General features: G+C 36.5%; 1 protein-coding gene across 2 annotated transcripts; it reads right to left on the minus strand.

Annotated features, from left to right (window-relative positions):
- Positions 1-9: 9 nt before the first annotated feature.
- Positions 10-10973, minus strand: LOC116174733. 2 transcript variants are annotated; one of them, XM_031492705.1, is made up of 5 exons: positions 10702-10973; positions 6630-6885; positions 6469-6571; positions 6390-6412; positions 10-512 (listed from the first exon to the last, which is right to left on the minus strand). In XM_031492705.1, the coding sequence occupies exons 1-5, from the start codon at positions 10708-10710 to the stop codon at positions 34-36; spliced, it is 870 nt and encodes a 289-aa protein (XP_031348565.1). In that variant the 5' UTR covers positions 10711-10973; the 3' UTR covers positions 10-33. The 2 variants fall into 2 exon arrangements, with proteins under 2 accessions (XP_031348565.1, XP_031348566.1); XM_031492706.1 differs by having other exon boundaries at positions 6469-6579.

Here is a 10973-nt window from a genome sequence, read left to right on the forward strand (position 1 = left end):
TATAGAGAACAATTTTTATAACAAATAACAAATTTACACATAATCTGAAGGAACAGTAACGGTTTCACTTATAGAACTAAGTTTTACCGCCGATTTCCGTTGTGGGTCATTTATTTCCCAGTCGGTTGTGGTAGCCAATCCGACAATTTCGTAAGTACGATCGTTCACTGTGTTTACAGAGAGATCGGAATAATAAGCGCTGCTCGGTGCACTGGACGACGGAACGTCCGGATCTGTGTAACCTGTATTTTGGTAGGCAGGGCTGTTGGTGCTGTATCGGTCCAGTTCGGCGTAAAGCGCTTCGTCTGTCGAATTATACGCTTCATCCATGTGAGTGTAGTGGTTTTCGGTGGATGAAGCCGGAGGTGCGTCTAATTGTGTTGTACTTGTGACGTTTCTAAATATACAAGACCATATTCCTTTTGATTGGCTGTTTAAATTTGAATGTGTAAGTGATATCACTTTGTCGTCTGGTGTTGCTATGGGGGGCCTTTGAACTCCGCTGCCATCATCTGAAATTGAGAGATTTGAATGAATGCTGCAAATGAGTAAACGTACTGAAAGGTTCCACCCTGTATATACAGCTTACGACGATACATACATTTTTGAGAGTTGGCAACCATGCAATTTCTAGGTGGGAAAAAAGTTGCCTGCGCCACCTAGAAAGCACGAACGGGAGTTACGTTTGGCATCTGGTCTTGAATGGAGGTAGTGAACGTTTCGCTCCATAAATGTTTGTTGTTATTTTGTGTTATTTAATGCAGGTAGTAATTTTTGCATTTCTTTATATCGTATTTGTGTTTTGTATGCCGCATTTTATATTTGTTGTGTGTTTGAATCTCTGTTTTTGAAATTTACTTTGTTTAACCGCAATGCAATCATATGTGTGATACCGTTATGCTATTGTTTTTAATTGTTTACATTTTTGGTGTAATGTTTGCTTAATTTATGTTTATTGATGTTGATTACTTGGTCTTGTCCTTGAAGTTACATTCATATAAGTTTTCATTTTATTTTAATACTTATGTGGAAATTGCTGATTCGTTTGATGTATGTACTGACTTGTTGTATGTTACTAACAATTTTCTCCGTGAATGAAGCAGTCTCGGGAAGGTGGAAAAAGAAACTGTAGTCTATATTTATGTGTTAGGGCACCTAATTCCGTGCACTGTCTTCGACATCCAACTGTAGGTTCGAAACCCCGAAACCAGGGGCGGACTACCCATCTTGCAGGAGCGAGATTACGCTAATCAAAGCTCTTCAGTTTAGAATCTATGTGTGATAAATGAGTGGCGATTCAATAATTTCCACATATTTTGTTTTTAGTCAAATTTGCCTACAAGGCCATGTAGTTTTCCATCTTGCTTTCAACAAAAGGACTTTATTGCACCAAAGATGAGTCACATCCTGTACTTTTAACCCTTTCTCAGAATCTTGGTACCTGCTTCTACCTGACCCATTGTCCCCAAAAACTTGCTTTTAACCTTGAGTGTAACCATCCTTGTGTATATGCATTTACTATCTTTGTTAACTACTGCTTAAACTTTTACAAAATATTTTGTTAATTAACTTTTGGACTGTTTTAATCAAACTGCAAGGTTTTTCTTACGTCGTACTCTTTTTATCCTTGGCAGTGACTTGCGAGAGTACGACACCTTTTGGCTTTGTTTGTTTTGTTTATATTAATGTACATCAACTAAATTTCCGGGTTTTCACAATCATAATAATTAAGATCATTATTAAACAAACTTCTCACAATTTCAGTGTTTTATTTAAAATTCCTTCCCTACTGTGCTTCAGGTCAAAGCGTTGTCTACAACTAATGTAAGGAAGCCCTGCCTTAGATGTTTTATCACATGCCACTTTTCAAATTTAAGCGGGTACTTGTTTAGTTTTAGAGGGAATAGTCATTCGGGTGGCCATTTTTTAAAACGTTGCCGGGTTTATTTTATTTCCGTGTTCTTGTAGTGTGAAGTTAGCGTAGAACCTGGGGGTTAAGTACACTACAGTACATTACTCAATCAAACCCATGAACTCCTCCAATTTTTTAAAGACAACTAGATAGGTGATATGGAGAACAGTGTTGTCATGGAAATGTCAGAAAATAAGTACAATAAAAAACGCAGTCGGACCAAGTAAATATAAAAGGGAGCAATGATAAGATAAGAGCAAGACACAGTAAATAGTGAAAGCAATCTGGGATATGGGAAGAAATTAAGGGATGAATTTGAGGCAAGTAGTGACCAAAACAAAAATCTCAGATTAGAGCTTGAAAAAACAAAAAGAGCTAACATTAATAAAAAAGAACTTAAATTTAAATAAAATAAATGGAATGCAGGAAAGCAACATTTAGAAAAAAGACTTAAGAAACACGGAAAAAAGGAAAAGCAACACGAGCAACAAAAATCACATAAGTATAGGAGATAATAATAATAATTGTATTTATTGTTCAACAGAAAATATTTCCAGTAACAGAACAATATAAAAATTTAGTATAAACTGCAGTGTAAGAAATATCAAAATATCACACAAGAGAAAAAAAAAGTATAAAACATAGAAAAAAAAAGAGAGAGGAGATATAAACAATATACCTTATTACTCATCGGAAGCTGGATAGGCAGAAATTAATCAGGCCCACGAAATTAAATTACGAATAGTTGTTGCAATACTACTAAACTGGAACCAGAAAAGGGAAATAATGGTAAACTTAAAGGACGCGTCCACGCGCATGCTAAAATTGACCCCACAACTATTTCAGAATGCGAATTCAGTTTAATAGTGATTGAATGTGTGCCATAACGGTCTAGTCTATCCATTTTTAAATTTCATATCCTAATTTATACAACTATTTCAATTTTGCTTTAGGTCTGATTGGCGTGTGCTGCCATTCCCTTATTTTCGCCGTTAGATGAGTCATGTTTAGGCTTGCTTGGCTTGGATGCGCACTATTATCGCGTGAGTTGATTATCAGTATGATGTTGCCCTGTATGTTTTGATTAACCATTTATTTCTATGGCGAAAAAAGCTAATGCAGTTCGCTGTATATGTTTCATTTTCATCTCGTGCTCGCTGCCGGACGGTGCGTATATAAAATCAATAATACAGGGGGGGGGGGGTCCAATTAACTTCTGACTAATATGCGGGTTTGTATGTGTGACGGTTTACTTTGGCTTGAATAGCATTCTCATGTACACTTTAATGGTGGACCACGCCGGAATAAAGCCATGCTCATTTGATGTTCTTTAGGTACATACAATTTGATAATCCACTCTTATGGTTAGGCAACACACCTTTACATCCGAAACAAAATAACCAATCGACCGTTCTACGCAGATGTCGAAGATTTGGGGATTTTCATAACGAAGCTAGGGGAAAAAAGAGCGTGGCAGAACCGGAGAAGATGGCGCCGGAGTCGATGGAGGGCATCGCGCTTTCCTGGGCTTTTTCTTCTTGATTTTTTAGTTTGTTGTGTTTTGAAGGTGTAATTACAGGTAGTAACCATTTTCTTCTTTTTTGTACTAACTATTAATCATTGAATTTCTTGCCACAATTTGATATTATTTACATTTTGCTGATTTTAAACACGGCGTACTCCATGCCTTTATTTTGAGTACCGTTAGATGAATCGTGTTTGTTATACTATACAGGTGATTATACCCTTGTTTTTGTTTTATTAGGTATTTATTTCTGTATTCACGAGGAGTTGATTATCAGTGCGATGTTGCTCTGTTCGATTGATTCGTAACTATTCCGTGAGGAAAGTACCTAATACAGTTCGATCTTTCGCTGTATCTGTTGCCTACTCGTATCGTGCGGATTGCAGTTCTTAGCATCTTAGCAATGCGAAATATTTAAGGGCTCTCTCATTAAAATTTCCTCTATTTAAAATATGTTCTGCTTGAGCGATAATCGATTTTCATACAAATACTATTGCTATTGGCATTCTCACATGTACTTTTCGTGTTAAATTAATTTATGTTAACTGAAGGCTGGAGTAGAGCCACACCATTTACATGTTTCCTATGTACATGCAATTTATTGTTTTAGCAAGTTGTGTTAGCTCAATTGATCGTACAGGTATTTTGATGTGATTTTGTACTGAATTTATTTATCAGGTTTTCCACTGCATTTATGATATTTTGTGTATTTTGTTTTTATGAACTTGTTTAATTGCATTTGATTTGATTATCTGATTTTTATCATCATACAATTTGAGATGTTTTATTTACGTGTATTTTCTCTTGCATTTTATAGCTGTAGGTGATTGTATTTATGTGGCCTATGGCGGGGTTTTTGTCCCGTAGAAGGTTTCCCTGGTATAGCCTGGTATAGAAGCCACGTCCATCGTTTCGACTTGAAAGGTAGGTGGCTCTGTTTGTAGTTTTTTCCCAGAGTTGCCAACGGTAAGTATAGGGTAAGTCAACGTTTTCAGTGTCGGCTTGATAGACCCCTAGTACCATTACAAATTTGAGGTCTAGGTCTATTGAACCGTAGATATGTTTGATGTGTTTTTGTACCAAAATCCGCGGAACCAAGCTTTGCGTGCATGATAAATTTCATTTTTAGCGCATTTTTTTACATTAAAAAACACTGTCCGCCCGTTTGTCCTTCCGGACAATTTTTTTGCAATAGGTAGCATACATTTAGACTTTAAATTGTGCTGTCTTAGAGGGACTGGGTCTGAATTATTTCCTGAGGTAGATAATTGTTTCTAAAAGTAAAACGTGTATAAGTTTTACATTCGACGACCAAATTGTCCCAAAATTTGCATATGCATGCATCAGTAGGTGCCAAGTAAAACTTGTGAAGATGGGGGGGGGGCACCTTCTGTACTTCATGGGTTTCATGGAAAGGAAATGATTTTTAGAAAGCACTTTACTCCGCATGACTCCTTTTCGAGGTGTTATAAAATTAGTTTTATCATTAATGGTATTCTAATTAAAGCCCTCGGCGAAAGGGACCCATCTTCTCCCTTACCAATAGGGAGGAGGATTGGTTTTATCCTTTATAGTACCTGAATGAACTCAACAAAAGGAATTAATTTCTACCAACTAGAGTCCGCTTTCTCTACCCCTTGTATCGTGATTGGTTATAATTCCCACTCATTCACAAAAAGCGATTGGGTCGCCTGGAGGATATATCCATTGGCGATAAGTATCGTAGCTGTAAGAGTAAATGCCCCGAAAATGGTAGGTCGGAGGAGAGTACTAGGAAAAGCAAAATGAATCGTCTGGATGAGACGTAACTCGAAAACGAAGTGCGGGAAGAAGGTTCCCTCAAAAGGCGGTTGGAACGTCTAGACGAGAGTGTGAATATATCGAAAATGGAATATCAGAGGAAGATGCAATATTGCGGAGAATTGCTCTAAGGGCTTGATTCTTCCTGCATTATATAATTTAGATTTTGGATGTGTGCCCCATTCGTGCCACCCAGGCCTAGACGAATGCAACAAAAATGTGAAAGTGGCGCATAATGTCTGACATGAAAGTTAGAGGGCGCTGTTTGTATTAGTTCCCAGGAGTTGCCAATAACTGTAGGTATGGGGCAAGTCAACATTCCAGCGCCAACTGGGGATCCCTAATTATGCCCATTTGTAGGATCGTGAAAGTTGCAATGATAAAGTGTCATTTGTTTTCAAAACAGAAAGTCACCAAAAAGCAAGCAGCATCAGATTCGGTACCAAACACACAACTTTGCCTCCATTTAGCGGACATCGTATCTCTCGAGAGATGAGAATTTTGAACAAAAACTACTATGTCTGCGTTCCTTTTAAATCAAATAGGGATAGGGAACATCTGGAAATGATTGCGTGAAATGTTTTTGTTAATGTTATCTCATTTAAATCTGGCCGTTACGATAAGAAGTTTTATCGCTGCGTAAGCTAAACAAACATCAAGATAAGCACATATTATCGGCGAAGCAACACAGGTGTGAGTTTATCGAAAGCGCAAATTAAAGTAGAGGAGAGGCGTAAAGTTCAAAAGGAAGGGAACTTGTTTTAAATAGCAGAGGCGAACATTAATCGTGGCTTGTTTTTTGGCGGACGTCAATCGTTGCTTTTTGGTAGCCGTTTGTTATTTTGGGGATTGGCAATTTAGCGTATTTGAACGTTTTAGAATAAAGTTAGTGAGTGCTTTGAGTGAGTTTTTCCATAATCAAAGAGCCAATTTCACATCTGCAGTAATTACAACGAACCCATCCCATCAGTGTCGTCTAAATCGAGATTGAACTTCAATTAGAGAAGTGAAGTTTCAGAAGTTGGTTTTTGGTGTTTGTGTTCTTGCTTCAGTTAAAGACAATTTTTAAAGAATTACATAATCCCAAATTGGATGGTTTTTGGTAGGTAATACAAAAATAAACATAACGCTCTATAGTTAACCTGTACTTACCGTTTGCGACTGTATTTTTAATTCTGCTGAAACAAAAATCATTAGCAAATCTAGAATTTACTTTCGCAAAATAACGCACCTTCGACAATACAACACTGTAACCATTACAGCTGCTCCAACAACCGCAGATATTAAAGAAACTACGACTAACGTAACGACCCATTCCACTTTTGTTGCGGCACCTGTAATTCTATAAGAATTAGTTCACATTTTAATTTTTATGAGACTAAAGTAACTCACCTAACGTTATATTGTCGGTTGCAAGACTTCTGGTGTTTTTCCAAGCCCAAGAGCATAGGTCGCAAGTGGTTAAGCCGTCGGTACTGACACCTTCCTCTAAATAGACGGGTCTCGGTGGCGGCGGCACGAAATTCCCCGACCACAGTCCACCTTCGGTACTGTCTAGAGGTATTGGCGGCGCTCCATCGGGTTCCAGAAGTTGTAACCACCATGTGCTGTCAGTGAAATTGCTTCTATCCTGAATTACCACCGAGATCTATAAGAATAATGATTTTAGTATCTATTATTGTTAAAGCATTATTTAATAAAAGAAAAATAGGGCACCTATTGGCCCATATGAATAAAAATAATTCAAAAATTCAAAGTAAATACTCGTATAAGTGCCCCCTCACACTGGGCGACTTAGCAGCGCTGATTAGCCATGGGACGGGACGCAATGCACAGCTGCCCAGTGTGAAGGGGCACTTACGAGTATTTCCTTTGAATTTTGCAAGTATAAGCATATGCTTCCTTTTATTCATATGGGCCATTTTTTGTGTTTTGTTCGCCCTGGCCTACTATTTACTACGGACATGCGTGAGTCCTAAAATTTCTTGCTATAGGTAGCCTAGGTACATCATGAAGGTGTGTCAGAGGTGTTAGGTGGACCCCCCCCCCCCCATGAATTATTTCCCGAGATGCTGTTTTGGAAAATAAACGCTTGTACATGTAACGACCACTAAACCAAATGAACTTTTGAAATTTAAGGGGGAGGGGGGTGACGCAAGTTCTACCCTTGATATTATTGTAATGGAAGGTCTCTTCTTCTGGGGTGCAATCTCATGCCGTACTGAGGGTCTCCGACTCGAATCCGGGTTCAGACGTGGATGTAAATGTATAGTGGTTTGGGTTGGTAGAGCAGCCATGGCTGAAATCCCGCTCATTAAAAAATAATGACAAATAAAATATAAAATAAAACCTATATTGGAGGGGTCAAAGATGAGAATAACTGCTCCAGCAATTAATGTTGCTCTTTTCTAATGAAATTAATGCAAATCGTCAGGCGACACACCAACTTGCTCCAAAAGATATTGTTTTATATGTACCGTTAGTAATTGGCTTTATATTATTTTAATAATAATTTATTTATGTATTCGCGAGAGAGGAGATTTAATTATCTAATGTTTTCCTAGTATGATTCGGTTAACCGTTTATACTGTGGAGAAAGCGCCTAATATAGTTTCGATTCTTCACTGTCCCCGTTGAAATACTGGCCTACTAGGACCTTACTGTAAGAAAAATTCTTGTCCACAACAGGTCGACTTCAAAAGATTTTCCTTAAGAAAATTAGCTCCTGGAATAACTGCACTTCGAAAGTTCCTTTTTCTTTTGTGACAAAATCGCCCGCAAGAAAAACCCAGTCTCGGAAAACTCTTTTACATACGAGGTAATATTAGATTCTCAAAAAAAACGGTAAGCTGTAAAAAGTTTAAATAAATTCTCATTGTTGCTGACTAACCATTAGTTAAAGGGTAGTTTTTGTACATTTCCATAATGCGGAACATTGGTAAATTACTCCAATAAATAAACAAAAGTTCAACTATTAAACGTCGAGAAACCTCAACCCCATCAGTTTGTTCTTGATCTGGAGTAGTGGGAGTAGTTAACCGCCCTTCAAAATTAAAACTTTCAACGAGCAGTTCAATTTACCAGGCGATATTAATATCGGTCTAATTGTATTGTACAAGACGTTCCACTATCCAATTTTTTTGAATTTCGGCTACCTTTCAAAGGGAGAAAATCAACGCTCAACTGGAGTTCGACTCATCGATAAAGTAAGTTATTTGAATTGGTTGTGTAAAATAGGAGTCGATTGTTTTGGGGGTTTTGTATAAAAAAAATTATGCTTGAAGTAAATTCCTAAAGAGATTGACCTACGGGAGATTATTCTGTGAACAGATTTGTATATTTTTTATGAATGATAATCGTGATCTTTTCTCATTAACTGTGAAGTTGTAATTTAAATTCATTGATACCATTCTTTTGTGTGGGTTAAAATTTTATGTAGCCTCCGGAAGCGTGTAAATTTGTTTTTGAATGGAAAAATGTACCGGGTGTTGGAGTACTTACAAATAAAAAAAAAATTAAATAATTAATTAGATTTGGATGTAATCACGAGATATACATGTTTATTTATAGACGTTGAATGAATTGCATCAATATTTTAAATCTTCTAATTTGCTCAGATTGATTTAATTAATAGTAAAAACATTTTTTATACCTATTAATTATGAGAATTATAAAGTGGTATTGAAACAAAGTATAATATCATATCTGCTGTTTTAACTACAATACTACAAACAAATAACTCTTTAGTTTTTAAAGAAATTTACTCGATTTTTATTAATATTTCCGCATCATTACATCAACAAGTAGGTGATCATGGGGCTATATCTAATTTTACTTTTAAGAATATACGTTTTACGTAATAATAGTGAAACAATGTGAAATTCAGAAGCCGTTTTCCAAAATAATAAAAGATTTTAATTTCAATTAACGTATTCCAAGTTTATTTTACAGTTTAAACAATGAAAGCCAATATACCAAAATGTAACCACTGAATCGTGTTTCTGAGAATGCAAAAAAATCTCACGGTTACGTGACGTTATTAAGCCCTCCAGGCACGAGATCGTGAAATTGATAAAAATGTGCTAGAGGGCACCTTAATTAAGCGTTTTCAACAAAAAAAATTGCGGGAGAAGCCCTAAATGTTCCACAATCTTAAACAAAGTTCACATAATTTCGTCGAAATGTGAGGTTATGTTACTCCATATTTCATGATTACTTTTAAGTTGGTAAGAGTGTGCGTAACTTTCCAACTTAAATTTCTTAAGAGGTTACGTTATTTTTCCACAATAGTGGTACTTACTGTAAAATTATTTCCCAAATTTGTTTTTTTTTGTTGTCCCTAAAAATTTGCCGCTATGGGCCCGGACCCACTTTGCCCCATGGTAAATCCGGCCCTGTTTCCGACCACTGATTTGTTTTGAAAAAAAATAATCTTTTGGTACCTTTTATTACCCAATTTTTCTCTTAAATAGCTGGATTGTTATTTACATAAAAGTCAGTAAAATGACAAATTACTGACGAGAAAATATGGAAGTTCGAGGCTCCTTCGGGACCGAGGACTTTAATTTTCGAGATTTTACTGACGAGTTTTGAATTACACTTTTCTCGAAATCGTCTTTTTTAATATAAAATTTCAATTTTCATATGGAACTCAGTGATGGTAGGTGCCATTAAACATTATTACTACAGTATAAAGCACATTAAGTTTCTTGGCCTAAAGTGGGCATGAAAATTAAGGTTTCATGACGATTTTGGGAAAACATGTATAGGTACTTGTGCCTAACAGCTTTGCAACGAAAACATATATTACCTATTGAAGCTTCTTAGAAAACGAATGAAATTTGACCGGCGGGGGCAAAAAATTATAGACAAAGGATTTTGGTTATAAACACGAGATGACCTACTAGATTCCTTGTGTTCTTTTTAATAATAGAAAGAAAAGAGTATAATCCAGTATAATCATTAATCTCTCTCGCAAAATCAGCGGTTTTTTTTAATGTGCGTGAAATCTTCAATTTATTACTCGCGCCCATTTCGCACCTTCTGTAACAAAGTACGCACGCAAAGGCGTGAAGGGTGCTATTAACACTGTAAGTACTTAATACTGTAAAAACTAAAATAATCGCTCACTTCCGTTACCAGTAGAGGTCAGATGCAAACAGAAGTTACTTAAACGTGTAGATCAAAAATTTTCAAAATTAAGAACTAATTAATTGCGTTTAAGCACGAAGTGGGTGCAAACACTTTTACTTAATTAAATAATTACTAGAATTTATTGGGTAATACCAGTACCGAAGTGAAATTTTCGTTTCTGAAGACCAGTGCAACAATATTTTGGGAATTATACAAAAACTATATTCCCACGCACTTTTTTGCATTAATTCGTTCTGATGTATACAATTGTTTAGGAAAAAAATGGCTATGTGCCGACGTTATTTAATTAACTAGTAATCTAGCTATGTACCTCGTCCATTTCGTCGCTCCAAAATCACTTTCAAATTTAAACCAATTGTTAACACTTAGGTAGCATTCATTTTTATTAGGTACTTATAATGTTTTATTCACTGCAAATTCTAACTCGCGTTTTTGCGACCATTCTCGCTTGTTGTCCGTACGTTGTTTGCCGTATACTGCACTTAACTTCACCTGGTGACGTCACCAACAGGTATTTTCTTCACGGTGGGCGCTATCAGGGAGGCCAAAGACAGTGACCGGCATCAAGTGATAATAATAACA

The sequence above is a fragment of the Photinus pyralis genome, unplaced genomic scaffold, assembly GCF_008802855.1.
Source record: "Photinus pyralis isolate 1611_PpyrPB1 unplaced genomic scaffold, Ppyr1.3 Ppyr1.4_LG6, whole genome shotgun sequence".
In the NCBI taxonomy this organism is placed as follows: Eukaryota; Metazoa; Arthropoda; class Insecta; order Coleoptera; family Lampyridae; genus Photinus; species Photinus pyralis.